Here is a 14,368-nt window from a genome sequence, read left to right on the forward strand (position 1 = left end):
AGTCCTGTTTGTCACGAGCCCCACCCAGCCCGGACCAGGTGGCTGGGAAGTGACTCAGGGGGTGGACCCAGCTGACTAGCACTGGAAACAATCTCCGGGCTCGGAGCCACAGGGCCAGCTTAAGCCATCCCGGCCACACAGAGGAGCAGGGCTGCCCTGTGCATGGCTCCCTCCATGGCTGACCCTCCGGGGACCTCCCCACCCACCCTGGGCAACCCTTCCCTGTAGTCAGAGCCGTCTGTGGCTGAGCCTTGAAGAACAGCACGCCCAGGGCCCGGCCATCCGAGCACATCTTCTGACTCCTGCGGACCTCTGGGAACAGAGAGGACCAGGGCACCGCGGTCCCAGATGCTGTCCCCGCCCAGGTGGCCTGCAGGTCCCAGCTTACCCAGGTAGTAGAGGCGGTGGGAGTGGGGCCCAGACTCATCCGTCTTCTGCACAAACTGGAAGTCGTGGGGCGCCTTGTTAACAATGAGGCCTGAGTACTTGCGGCTGCCGTGGATGATGCTCCGGAGCCCGTCCCAAGAGTGCTTCTGCACCTGGAAGCGGGCGGCCGGGTCATCCGTGGCGGCTGCGTCGCCTCGGTCGGCTGTTGGGGTCCCGGTGGTGGCCATCCTCTCAGCCCCCTCGGAATTCAGCGAGAAGCTGTGCGGAGGGAGCAAAGACCATGAGAAAGGAGAACTGCTTTACCTACGAGCTGCTCCAACACTGCCCCTTGCGAGGCACTTAGATTCTTCTGGACGAGCCCACCCCTGCCGCTTCCCACTCCCTAAACCCTTCTTGGGTTGGTCCACCTCCACCTCTCTCCATGTCACCAAAGCTGCTGAGATTCAAGCCACCATCACCTCTCCAATGAATGATTTTTAAAAACTTTCTTCTTTTTGGAGATGGGGGTCTCAACTATGTTCCCCAGGCTGGTCTCAAACTCCTGGCCACAAGCAATCCTCCTGCGTCAGCCTCCCAAGTGGCTGGGATGACAGGGGTGAGCCGCCATGCTGGGCTTTGGTTGAATGACTGAAACCACCTCCCACCAGGATATTCCACATCCACTGCCAAGACCCCATCGCTTAAAACCCTTCCTGGTTTTCCACAGTCCCCGGGGTCACAAGCAGTCCTCGCCACACCTCAAGGCTCTCGCTGACCCCTGCCACGGCCTTGAATCTCATCCTCCTTATTCCCGTGCCCCAGCCAAACCAGCCTTCACTCAGCTCCTCAAACAGGCCGAGTTCCTTTCCACCACAGGGCCCCTGCACATGCTGGACCTCCTGCTCGGAGTGCATTTTTCCTCACTTTACTTAACTTCACATATATATATATGCTTTGTTTTTTTTTTTTTTGAGACAGAGTCTTACTCTGTTGCCCAGGCTGGAGTGCATGATCTCGGATCACTGCAGCCTCTGCCTCTCAGGTTCAAGTGATTCTCCTGCCTCAGCCTCCCAAGTAGCTGAGATTACAGGCGCCTGCCACCACGCCCAGCTGATTTTTTTGTATTTTTAGTAGAGATGGGGTTTCACTATGTTGGTCAGGCTGCTCTCGAACTCCTGACCTCAAGTGATCCACCTCCCTCAGCTTCCCAAAGTGTTGGGATTACAGGCGTGAGCCACTGCGCCCGGCCTGCTTGACCAACTTCTTTTTTTTTTTTTTTTTTTTGAGACGGAGTCTCACGCTGTTGCCCAGGCTGGAGTGCAGTGGCGCAATCTTGGCTCACTGCAAGCTCCGCCTCCTCGGTTCACGCCATTCTCCTGCCTCAGCCTCCTGAGTAGCTAGGACTACAGGCGCCTGCCACCGCGCCCGGCTAATTTTTTGTATTTTTTTTTTTAGTTGAGACGGGGTTTCACTGTGGTCTCGATCTCCTGACCTTGTGATCCGCCCGCCTTGGCCTCCCAAAGTGCTGGGATTACAGGCTTGAGCCACCGCGCCCGGCCTTGACCAACTTCTAATCAGACCTCAGCTTAAGTACTTGGCAGGCCCTCAGAAACCTCGCACAACCATCCAGGCCGAAGCTGGTCCTTCTGCTCACCTTTCACACGCCACCTGGCTGCCCCCGTCCCTCCACCGTCATCACAGCGGTTATTTGTGGGACCCCTGTCTCCCCCACATCTGTCCCATTCACAGCTGTGCTCCCAGAACCTTAGCTGGTGGCTGGCACACGGCAGGCATCCTGCGGAGCACTGTGGAATGACTATCTCTCACCGGGCCCGCAGGGAGACACGCTGGGTCTCGGGAGAGGCCCGGGCGTGAAGGAATGAAAAGCCATCCTGGTCACCTGTGCTGCTGGCTTGCTGTCCAGCCAGGAAGACGTTTGGCCTTCACTGGAATTTCCAGAGCCTCGGGATGGGGGAGGTGCAGGTGAGAGGGTGAATGGCACACACTTCCCCAAAGAATATCCCACTCGTTCCTCCCACTCAGGACACTCTGGATCTGCAAAGCAGTCACCACGAGCAGCCGCTGCAGTGTCACAGCTCCCGCCACCCCACTCCCGCCCTCACCTGACTGGACTGGCCAGGCAAATATTTGTTTTACAGAAGTCTAAACATGGCCGCAGTGACCCAGTTCTGCAAGAGCCAGTGGTCTGGAAGGGGTGGCACCGGGGCCGGTCTCACTTCCCTCTGTGGGCTCCAAGTGACTGCCGACCTCGCCAGAAGCCCTGTCCTCTGGGACCAACAGCCTGGCTTGGGGAAGTCGCTGCTCGCTCGGAGGAAGTGGGAAAACCCAAGGGAGTGGACAGCGGGGACCGGGTGTGAGAGAAGTAAAGGGCAGAGACAAGTGGGCCACCTTGACTCTGCGGCGTGCCAGTTCCGGAAAGACTCTGCCTCTTGCCAAGGGGAGCCCCCACAGGCTGACCAATGCAAGAGAAAGAGCCCCAGGCCGCTCTGAGAGGGAGGGGGAGAAAGAGCGGCAAGGACGTCAACGAGCGCCTTTGGAAGATCAGGACCTGCAATTGTCACCTCACTTGGGCTTGTGACAGCCCATTCTACAGGTGGGGAAACTGAGGCTGGGAGGGCATTGGAGCTTGCTCCCAATCAGAGCCGAGTGAATGAGCAAAGGGGGTTCGAAGGAGGCAGCCCAGCCCCCAGCCTCCCACTGAGATGCTGTGTGACAAGCCCCGCAATTGCAGCAGGAAAAGCCACAGTGCAGCCCCGAGAGCTTCCCGTGCCACGCTGCGAGACACCCGTGTCCTGTGGGAACCCAGAGAGCTTCCCGTGCAGTGCTCTGCGAGACACCCATGTCCTGAGGGAAGGTCCTGGAAGCCAAGGAGAGTAGAAGCCACCTCAGCACGGGACATATGAAAGGCTCAAGGGGCAGGGGGCCCCTTGGGAAGGGGGCTTCTGGGTATCACGGCTGTGGGCTGATTTCTGGAGGCCCCTCTCCAACTTGACCCCAAAGAAATGACAGGGGAAAACGCTTCCCTCGTTTCCTCCTACTCCATCCAGGCTGAGCCAGCGTGTCCTGCCCTCCAGCCTGGAGGAGCACAGTTTGTTAGTTCAGCTCCTGCTGAGACGGAACTAAAGACACGAACCAAAGGATATCAGCACTTACAGGGCTCTCAGGTCGCCAGGATGTCCTTGCCCACTGCAGAGCTGCAGTTCCCCTCTAGGGCAGCGGGGAGCCACGAGCGGTGTTAGGCAGGGGCTGGGACCAGACCGCCTGAGCACTCAAGAACCCACACCGTCCGGAGCACTGCTGGCAACAAGCCCAGAAAACTGAGTCCGGGGAGCTCCTCTGAGCGGCCTAAGCACCCCTCTAAGCTGTGCTGCCCCAATTCAAGCCTGGCTCACGGCAGCAAAGAAAAGATATGACCTTCAGAGTTCCCAAAGGGGCCACCCGTGCGCGGATAGCCTGTCTGGAAGCACCTACAGAACCGCGTGCCTTATTTCCACTGCAAAGAACAATAAAGATGATCTTGCCTCTGATCACCACAGATAGCCCAAGAAGCAAAAATTCGATCCCGGAGATGAGAAACGAAATGAGACATCGTGAGAAGCTTCCAGGAATCTTCTGGATGTGGCTAGACTCTTTAGCTTGAGCTTCCAGACAGGCTGAGGCTTGGTGCTGGAGCCTGGCCCTCTGCTCACCTCTCTTCTACCCGGAGGCACAGCCCGGACTGCAGAGAGGCTGGCGAAAGAGCAAGGGAGCGAGCGCGGGCGAGCCTGTGACTGGCTTTCTCCACCTAGCACCACCCTGTGCTGCGGTTCAGGGAGTCAAGAGTTTACACAGCTGCAGAGATGAAAGCGGATTCCAGGCCACTAACTCAAGTCTACCTACTCCTTCCTTCAGCCAATCAGCTGGGTGCCTCTGCTCTAGACCTTCTGGCACGGTCTCTGTCAAGGCTGGGTGGCAGATCTGTGATCTCCTTTTTAAATTTTTCATTTTTTTTTTTAAGAGACGGGGTCTTGCTATGTTGCTCAGGCTGGTCTCAAACTCCTGGGCTCCAGCGATCCTGCCACCTCAGTCTAGCAAATAGCTGGGATGAGAGGGGTGCAAGCCACCATGCCCAGCTCCAAAGCTCTGTGATCTGTGTCTGAGATGGTGCTTTGGTGGCGAGCAGGGGCGCGGGAGTAGTCAGAGATGGGGGAAGTATTCGGACGCCCAGAAGGAACCGTAGATTCAGTGCTGACTGCGGTTCTGAGTTCGGGCCGACCACAAGGTGATAAGGCAGACAGAAAGGCGGGAGCCCCTGGCTGGCGTGGGGCAAGGGGCGTATGGGGGTGGTGAGGACAGGGTCCTACCCATGCACTAGATGGGGAAATGCCTCAAGGTGGACTTTAGGCAGCTGGCCTGGGCCAGGCAAGTGCTCCTGCAAGTGGGGGCTGCTGGGGAAACAGCATGTCATCCTCTGTTCTACCAAACTGCCCCCAGCACCGCCTGGGCCTTTAGCTTTGATGAGCAACCTTTAGAGTCACCCAGCAGCCTGTGCCCAGGTGGGACATTAGTGTGTGCAGATAAGGGAAGGGACACAGATCCCCTTCAGTAACTGACCCCTAAGGCATGTGCCCACCAGACACTAGAACCGCCGGGTTTTAGAGCCCACGGCTGGGCCAATCATAGCCCTTCACACCGTCCCTGTCTTCCCTGGTCCATTCTTCAATTCCCTTCCTGACTGAGCATGCTCCATTAAAGCAAACAAGCCTAAGAGTATTAGAAAATCGAGCCACCAGGCGCGGTGGCTCACGCCTGAAATCCCAGCACCTTGGGAGGCCGAGGCGGGTGAATCACGAGGTCAGGTGATCAAGACCATCCTGGCTAACGTGGTGAAACCCCATCTCTATTAAAAATACAGAAATTAGGCCGGGCGCGGTGGCTCAAGCCTGTAATCCCAGCACTTTGGGAGGCCGAGACGGGCGGATCACGAGGTCAGGAGATCGAGGCCATCCTGGCTAACACGGTGAAACCCCGTCTCTACTAAAAAATACAAAAAACTTGCCGGGCGAGGTGACAGGTGCCTGTAATCCCAGCTACCCGGGAGGCTGAGGCAGGAGAATGGCGTAAACCCAGGAGGCGGAGCTTGCAGTGAGCTGAGATCCGGCCACTGCACTCAAGCCTGGGCGACAGAGCGAGACTCTGTCTCAAAAAAAAGAAAAAATACAGAAATTAGCCAGGTGTAGTGGCACACGCCTGTAGTTCCAGCTACTTGGGAGGCTGAGGCAGGAGAATCGCTTGAACCCGGGAGGTGGAGGTTGCAGTGCGCCAAGATCGCGCCACTGTACTCCAGCCTGGGTGACAGAACGAGACTCCGTCTCAAGTAAATAAATAAATAAATAAATAAATAAATAAGGGCTCAGTCAGGTTGAATGGCCTGTCCAACGTCACCCAGCGAGGAAGGGGAGTGGAACCCGTCTTTTGGAGCCCCAAACCCACATCCTTACAGTGAGATCAGTGGTTCTCGCTCAGGAGTGAGTCTGCCCCCAGCAAAACTTGGCGATGTCTGGAGACATCTGTGGTTGTCTCAACTGAGGGGAGTTCCTGGCATGAAGTGGGTGGAGGCCAGCGACACTGCTTAGCACCCTGAAGTGCCCGGGACGGCCCCACCCCAGAGAACATTCCAGCCCCAATGTCCACAGTGCTGAGGGGGAGATCCCACACTAGGCCATGCTGCCTCCTCGCTCGAAATAACCAGAACAGCCTTGGGGACCTGCTGGGGAATCCAGGGGAGAGGGAAAGAAGGGGCCTTCCAGATCTCAGACTTTTGGGGAATTCCGGAAGCTGGGCCACATCTCCACTGATCAGGGCCTCCAAAGCCAGCCTCACCTTCTCCAACTTCCGGTGTTCTCCTTGTCCAGGCGCAGTTTCTTAACCTTCCGCATTAACCGCTCGGCTGACCTCAGGAGGGCAGGGGTGCCTGCGGGCAAGCAGGAGAGACCAAAGGGCTGCAACCCCGGCAGGTGGGGAGTGGGCGCTCCTGCCCCCTTCGCCCCCTCCCCATTTCCCCAGGCAGTCCTCCAAGCCTCCACGAGCACCCTGAGGCCAAGGGCATTCTGAAGAGACGATGCTTCAGGCCCTGCCCTGAAATGCAGGCGGTGCTGGGCATTTGCCAGAGACCGGCATCTTTCTCAACAGGTTCCTTTCAAGGTGTGAAGTCCCTGGGAGTTTCAAGTGACTCCAGGGACACCACACCAGGGCACTTGCTGGAAACAGAAGAATCCCAAATTCCTCACTGTGGCCGCTCCCTGATGGCCCTGGTGACCTTGCCTACTCGCTTCGTCCTTGACCGTGACCTTTGGCCGTACTTGCCTCCTTCCTGTCCCTCAACACATCCGCTTGCTCCTAGCACACGGCTTCTGCACGACGCGCCCCTTGGCCTGAGATGCCAGTTCCCTGCTTTTGATATGACTTGCTCCTTCTTGCCCTGCGGCTCCTGATACCACCTCTTCAGAGGTCATTCCTGAGCGCCCCATCTGAAGATGCTACCTGACTGCCCCCATCACTACACCCGGATGCTGACACGATGGCCTGGACCATCATTCCGGTGGTCCCCTTCCCCAGGGAGAGTGGCTCTCACCTGGGGGCGATTCGGCCCTCCAAGGGACACTGGATGATGTCTGGAGACATTTGCGGCTGTCACAACTTGGGGGTGCCCCTGGCATGGAGTGGGTGGAGCCCAGAGATGCTGCTTAGCACCCCACAGAGCCCAGGATGACCCACCCCAGAGAAGGATCCCACCTCAAATGTCAGCAATACCAAACTGGAGACCCCTGCATCCATTACTTGGGGAGAAATTTGAGTTCAATGCCTATGTTCATATTAATACTGGAATAAACTTTCCAGGGAACAAGCATTCTAAACGAGGGGGACCCCCCAGCTCCTGAGATTCACCTCCTGTCTTCTTCCCCACTCAGGGTGAGGATTTCAATGTCTGCAGCCTCCTGGGACCTTCGTAGGGCAGAGGATCATGGGACACAGTCTCTTGAGGATTCATGGAATCCCCTAACCCAGGGAGTCTCACCTGGGGATAACTGGCCCTCGCAGGGGACATTTTTGGTAATGACGACTGGGACGGTGCGGGGAGGCATGTGGCTGGTGGAGGCCAGCGATGCTGCTCAACCCCTACAGTGCACAGGAGAGCCCCCCTCCCACTCCTCTGCCAGGAAGGACCCAACCCTAAATATCAGTGGCAAGGCTGAGAAACCCTTCTGTGGGTAAGGGGGCACTCCTCACGGGAATGTCAGTTCCACAGGGCAGATCACATCTATCCTGGTCCCAACAGATCGCCTGAGCCCAGACTATGCCTGGTCCTCAACAAACATTTCAGGTTGAATGAACGAGCTACTGTCCTTTCTTGGATGCTGTCTAAAGTCAAAGGGGCCCCTTGTTTGGCTGGTGCCCAACTACCTTCTCAGACAAGCCAGGTCCCATGATGGGCATTTGCCCAAAGGCGTAAAGAAGAGAGGGCCAGCTGGGTACAGTGGCTCACGCCTGGAATCCCAGCACTTTGGGGGGCTGCGGTGGGCAGATCACCTGAGGTCAGGAGTTCTAGGCCGGCCTGGCCAACATAGTGAAACCCCATCTCTACTAAAAATACAAAAATTATCCGGGTGTGGTGGTGCAAGCCTGTAATCCCAGCTACTCAGGAGGCTGACACAGAAGAATTGCTTGAACTCAGAAGGTGGAAGTTGCAGTGAGCTGAGATTGCACCACTGCACTCAAGCCTGGGCGACACAGCGAGGTTCTGTCTCAAAAACAAAAGAAGAGAGGGAAGCACATGGGGACAGGACTGAGATCGTAAGGGAAGAGGTTAAGCATAAAGTCACCACGAAAAATCACTGGCTGCAATCTCAGTCCAGTGGTGAAAAGTGTGGGCTCTGGTCTCAGAGAGAAGGGTTCAAATCCTCACTCTGCCACTTCTGGGGAAGTCCCTGAACCTCTCTGAGCTTCCACTTCCCCAGCAAGAACATGATATGACAGTATCTACGCCTGGGGCCACAGAAGGAATTAAATGAGACTGCACATACACAGCTTTAAAACAGTGTCTGATGTAGCACAAACTAAATGACAGCTAGCGCTGTCAACTAAACAAGCTACTCAAAACCACAGGAAGCGGCAAGACTCAAACTAAAGTCCTTTCAGAGGCAGAATCCACACCATTTACTGACCAGGTCAGGCAGTACAGGGGGATACAGGCACCCCTCCACCAAATCCTGTCGAAATCAGCACTCTCCCCTTCCTCTCCTCAAAGCCTTCAGAAAGCTCCTTCCAGGGGCAGCTAGAGGGGGACAGGGGTGGAAAGAAAAGCCTCCAGCAGGCACACAAAAAGCCACAGCCACTGCCCTGCAGAGGACAACCACCCAGGGCCATAAAAATCCATTTCCTGACAATCTCTATATTCTAGAGCAGGCATAGGAATCCCACCAGCCCACACCCCAGACTTCCTGGCTGCCAAACCCCAGCACAACTGACCTTCTAAAGGGTCCAGAGAACCTCCATTCCAGCTGCAGGCATGGGACACAGACCTTTATAGGAGAAACATGTCATGAAGGTGGCAGGTTAATGGAAGCACTGGTTAGCCATTCAGCCTCCCCCACTCCGGAGCTGCAGACTGCCAGGCCCGATTCTACCTGGCTAGATTCTAGCTCTGCCTTCAAGCTCTGCAGCACCGTCTGCATGCCCTGGACAGAATCTGGGAGAAAAGCCATCCCACGGGCCCCGATTCCCCCGGGACCCAGCAGAGGCATGCAGGAATTGGTGCCTACAGTCCACACCTCCTGGGCTTTAGTCCCAGCTCCTCGAAAGCAGGTTGGTTCTTGCCGGGGAGGCAAGTGACTTCCTCCTGGGGCCCCTGGGGAAGACCAGGGGGTGGAGGCCAAGGGAATAGACCGCTTTTGATGGCTCAGAGGCGGTGTGGACAGGGAAGTGTCAGGGCTGGCCTAAGGCTGTGTGGGAAGAAGGTGGGCGGCTGGACAGGCCTGAGAAGGGAGGCTGACAGAAGGGGAATGGACCCTGTGGGCTGGACCATTGGAAGACAGCTATGCTAACCACTACACCACCAACGCCTCGACAGGAAAAAGAGTCTCTGGATGTCCTTAATAAAGGGTTGAGGATCAGGACTGGGTCGGGGGAGACCAAGCCTTGGGGAGAAGGTTGGGGGAAGGGGTAAAGGGGTGAGGACAGGATGCAGGTCGAGGGAGGTGGCCTCTGTGCACATACAGCATTTGCATGGGGAGAGGGAGGAGATCGGGACCTCCAGAGCCTGCACGGAAGGGGAGAGGGTGTCAAGGCCTGCAGCAGCGAGGTCGTTCTTGGGTGCGGCCACCTCCGGAAGGGGTCAGAGCCTGGAGGCCTGGGCAGCAACGGGATGGGTGGGGAAGCCCGACCGGGAAAGGGAGAAACTGGGAGGTGGCCTGGCCAGTGCAGGAATCGGGGAGGGAAAGAAGGTGGAAGGGGGCCTGGGGCGGAGGGGAAACGAGGCAGGGGGCTGGAGGGACCCGCAGACGGGTGCATGGAGGCCCCGGGGTGCGGGGAGGCCAGGCGATGGCGAGGGCAGGGTCAGGGCCGAGGCGGGACCGGTCAATGGCGGGTTCAGGGTCGCGGCCGGGACGGGACGAGGCGCGCGGGCGCTACTCACCGGGACGTGGGGCGGCGGCCGGGCTGGGCAGGTCGTCCCGGGGCCAGCGGCGCCTCACGGTCGCGGCTCCATGCCCGGGACTGCGGCCCCGGAAGTGGCGGGCGCGGGGGACGACAGCGGCGGCGGACACAGGGGACCCGCCGGCTCAGGCACCTTTGACCCGGAAGTTGAGCGGCCCAGGCGGCGGCCTGGGATTGGACACCACCAGGCACGTACCAAGGCGTCCGCGGCGCTTAGGGGGGAACCCCGCGGCGCGGCGTCGGCGGCCTAAGGTGCGGAACGCCCCATGAACGACATCTTCCGGTGGGGTAAGGAGAGACACCCCCGTGTGACTTGGTATCATTCAGTCAAGCCCATGATACCCTACTATTAAGGATATCCGGAGAGAGCGTTGGTAACCGTGGCGTTGGTGGTATAGTGGTTAGCATAGCTGCCTTCCAAGCAGTTGACCCGGGTTCGATTCCCGGCCAACGCAGAAGAGGATGTTTTGCCACTTTGAGTTTATTTATTTTTGAGACGGAGTCTTGCACTATCGCCCAGACTGGAGTGCAGTGGCGCGATCTCCGCTCACTGCAACCTCTACCTCCCAGGTTCAAGCGATTTTTCCTTCCGCAGCCTCCCAAGTAGCTGGGATTACAAACGTGCGTCACCACGCCCAGCTAATTTTTGTATTTTTAGTAGAGATGATGTGGGGGGAGGGGCGGTTCACCATTTTGGCCAGGCTGGTCTCGAACTCTTGACCTCAGGTGGTCCCCCCTCTTCGGCCTCCCAAAGTGCTGGAATTACAGGCGTGAGCCATCGCGCACGGAAAATTTTTTTAAATCCCATAAAACTTTCTAAAAGGCAGGAGGAAGTCGGAAGACAAATAATAGGACCACAATCCAGAACTTACGTTTCGGTGAATTGCAAATAATATTACTTCTCCGGTTAGGGAAATGAGCAGAGCTGTTTCCGCCCGGGATCGAACACGGGGACCTTTCGCGTGTGAGGCGAACCTGATAACCAGTACACTACAGAAACCAGTAAAGGTCATAGTTCTTTCAACTCTTATATAGAGATGGTGGTGCAGAGCTAGTTACCCTGTAGCACTCCAAAGAAATACTGACTGTGGTCAGCTAAGGCAATATCCGCTCTTCCTGAATACCTGTTATTCCACTTGATACAGTAGAGACGCAAAGAAGGAAAATACGGAAGACAAAAAGAAATCCAATAAACACCCTTTCCAACACACACACACACACACACACACACACGTTTATTACTTTATCATAAATCCACCTTGCATTAAAACAATGAAAGTCAAATGGCCCACAAAACCATCCGGGGTCAAATGAACCTTTTCTTGGTTCATCTCATAGCTAAAATCTATACTTGACATCACATTAGTTTCTGCAGACAGTCACCATTTTGCTTTAGATCAAACTACTTTTTTGTTTTGTTTTGTTTTGTTTTGTTTTGTTTGAGACAGAGTCTTGCTCTGTCGCCCAGGCTGGGGTGCAGTGGCCGGATCTCAGCTCACTGCAAGCTCCGCCACCCGGGTTCACGCCATTCTCCGGCCTCAGCCTCCCGAGTAGCTGGGACTACAGGCGCCCGCCACCTCGCCCGGCTATTTTTTTGTATTTTTTAGTAGAGACGGGGTTTCACTGTGTTAGCCAGGATGGTCTCCATCTCCTGACCTCGTGATCCGCCCGTCTCGGCCTCCCAAAGTGCTGGGATTACAGGCTTGAGCCACCGCGCCCGGCCTTGTTTTGTTTTTTAAGAAAGAGTCTCATTCTGTTGCCCAGACTGGAGTGCAGTGGTACGATCATCCCTCCCTGCAGCCTCCACCTCCTGGGCTCAAGCAATCCTCCCACCTCGGCCTCCTGGGTAGCTTGGACCACCTTGGACCACAGGTGTGGACCACCACGCCTGGGTAAATTTTTTTAAATGCGTTTGGTAGAGACGGTGCCTTCTAGCTGGGACTACAGGCGTGTGCAATCACGCCCAGCTAACTTTTGTATTTTTTTTATGGAGACTAGAGGGCCTACACTATGTGGCCCACCCAGGCTGGTCTCCAACTCCTGACCTCAACGTGATTCGCCCGCCTGCAGCCTCCCAAAGTGCTGGGATTACAGGCATGAGCCACCGCGCCCGACCCCAGCTACACTGAAAAAGAGCTTTCTGAAAAAGAAAAACTGTGCGTGTATGTGTTTATATGCTAAATGCAGGAAATTTAGGAGGAAAAACAAAAAACAAGCCAGACACAGAAGATCATTTAAATGTAATTAAAACGGCTTTTCATCTCATCACCCAGAGCGCGTTACACGTTAAAGCAATCTGGTTTCTCTTTCTTGCCTTTCTCTTTTTTCTTTTTCTTTTTCTTTTTTTTTCTGAGACGGAGTGTGGCTCTGTCGCCCAGGCTGGAGTGCAGTGGCGCAATCTCGGCTCACTGCAAGCTCCATCTCCCGGGTTCACGCCATTCCCCTGCCTCAGCCTCCCGAGTAGCTGGGACTACAGGCGCCGCCATCACGCCCGGCTAATTTTTTTCATATTTTTAGTAGAGATGGGGTTTCACCGTGTTAGCCAGGATGGTCTCGATCTCCTGACCTCGTGATCCGCCCGCCTCAGCCTCCCAAAGTGCTGGGATTACAGGCGTGAGCCACCGTGCCCGGCCTCGTTTCTCTCTTTCTTTCTTTCTCTCTTTTTCTTTACTTTTCTTTCTTTCTTTCTCTCTTTCTTTCTCTTTCTTTTTTTTTTTTTTTTTTTTTTTTTTTTTTTTTTTTGAGATGGAGTTTGCTCCTGTTGCCCAGGCTGGAGTGCAGTGGTGCAATCTCAGCTCACTACAACCTCCGCCTCCCGGGTTCAAGCGATTTTCCTGCCTCAGCCTACCAAGTAGCTGGGACTACAGGCACCTGCCACCACGCCCAGCTAGTTTTGTATTTTTACTAAAGACGAGGTTTCACCATGTTGGTGAGGCTGGTCTCGAACTCCTGACCTCAAGAGATCCGCCCGCCTCAGTCTCCCAGACTGCTGGGATTACAAGTGTGAGCCACCACTCCCGGCCTCTTTATTTTCTTAAAGAGACAGTAGAAGGGGTGGGGAGATGATGGCAAGAATTTAGGATCAGACTGCTGTAAAATTCCACACACCCTCACTCCTGCGGGACTGGGATTAGGATGAGGAGACTAAAGCACTGTAAAGCACTGGCACCAGGTGCAAAAATTAAGGAGGTGCCAAAAAACTCAATAATCAAGATAAATAATATTTCAATACATTTTTTTTTTTTTTTTTTGTCTCTCTCTGTGTTGTCTAGGCTAGAGTACAGTGGCACAGTCTTGACTTACTGCAACCTCCACCTCCCAGGTTCAAGTTATTCTCGTGCCTCAGCCTCCCTAGTAGCTGGGATCACAGACATGAGCCACTATGCCAGGCTAATTTTTGTATTTTTCGTAGAGACGGGATTCCACCATATTGGCCAGGCTGGTCTTGAACTTCCGAGCTCAAGTGATCCGCCTGCCTTGGCCTCCCAAAGTGCTGGGATTACAGGCGTGAGCCACTGCGCCGAGCTCATGTTCCCTTTTAATAAGGACATCCATGATATTAGACTACAGCCCACCCTAATGATCTCATTTTAACATCGTTGCCTTTGCAAAGACCTTATTTCTAAATAGGGTCATGTTCTTAGGTGTTCGGGGGGGGTTAGAATTCTGACTTATCTTTTGGGGGAGTGGGACACAAGAGAGGGATTAGCCATTGTTTGATGAATTGCAACTAATTAACCAATCCCCTATTGTCGGACTTTCAATTCTTCCCTCTTAACTAAGCAGCCAGGAAATCCTGGTTGCTACAATTTATCATAATGTTGCCTATTTACGTGTCTGTTTCTCCTTAGAGCAAAACCCACTGAATCTAATGAGATGTCCTCATTCTCCAGTTTCACTTTCTCTTCTCCAATTATTTTTTGTTTTGTTTTGAGACAGTCTCACTCTGTCACCCAGGCTGGAGTGCAATGGGGCGATCTCGGCTCACTGCAACTCCGCCTCCTGTGTTCAATGAATTCTGGTGCCTCAGCCTCCCGAGTAGCTGGGATTCCAGGCGTGCCACCATGCCCGGCTAATTTGTGTGTTTTTAGTAGAGATGGGTTTTTGCCATGTTGGCAAGGCAGGTCTCAAATTCATGACCTCAGATGATCCACTGCCCTGGCCTCCCAAAGTACTGGGATTACAGGCGTGAGCCACTGTCCCTGGCCTCCAGTTCTGTTTTGAGCTAAGGTGACCATACACCTGACTTTGGCTAGGATGGTCTCAGCATATGCCCCCACCCCCTCAG

At 55.2% G+C, this 14,368-nt stretch overlaps 1 protein-coding gene and 1 non-coding gene across 4 annotated transcripts in view; one reads left to right on the forward strand and one right to left on the reverse strand.

Moving 5' to 3' along the window:
- LOC105487141 (dipeptidyl peptidase 9) overlaps nt 1-10,230 on the reverse strand; it is a 51,047-nt gene extending 40,817 nt beyond the window's left edge. For 2 of the 3 annotated variants that reach the window (XR_011617573.1, XM_071086892.1), the window contains exons 1-4: nt 10,061-10,230; nt 8,896-8,948; nt 6,250-6,340; nt 389-645 (exon numbers count right to left, since the gene is read on the reverse strand). Coding sequence is in view for 2 of the 3 variants with exons in the window: in XM_071086892.1 (XP_070942993.1) it covers nt 389-645; nt 6,250-6,305 (313 nt within the window). In the remaining variant the exon portion in view is untranslated. Of the gene's footprint in view, nt 1-388; nt 646-6,249; nt 6,341-8,591; nt 8,719-8,895; nt 8,949-10,060 lie in introns of those variants that run through there. The other variant, XM_071086893.1, reaches the window with a different exon arrangement.
- Nucleotides 10,231-10,463: 233 nt separating this feature from the next.
- Nucleotides 10,464-10,535, forward strand: TRNAG-UCC (transfer RNA glycine (anticodon UCC)). The gene has a single exon. It is a non-coding gene; the product is annotated as a tRNA-Gly (tRNA).
- Nucleotides 10,536-14,368: the final 3,833 nt, after the last annotated feature.

This window comes from Macaca nemestrina, chromosome 20 (genome assembly GCF_043159975.1).
Source record: "Macaca nemestrina isolate mMacNem1 chromosome 20, mMacNem.hap1, whole genome shotgun sequence".
Taxonomy (NCBI): Eukaryota; Metazoa; Chordata; class Mammalia; order Primates; family Cercopithecidae; genus Macaca; species Macaca nemestrina.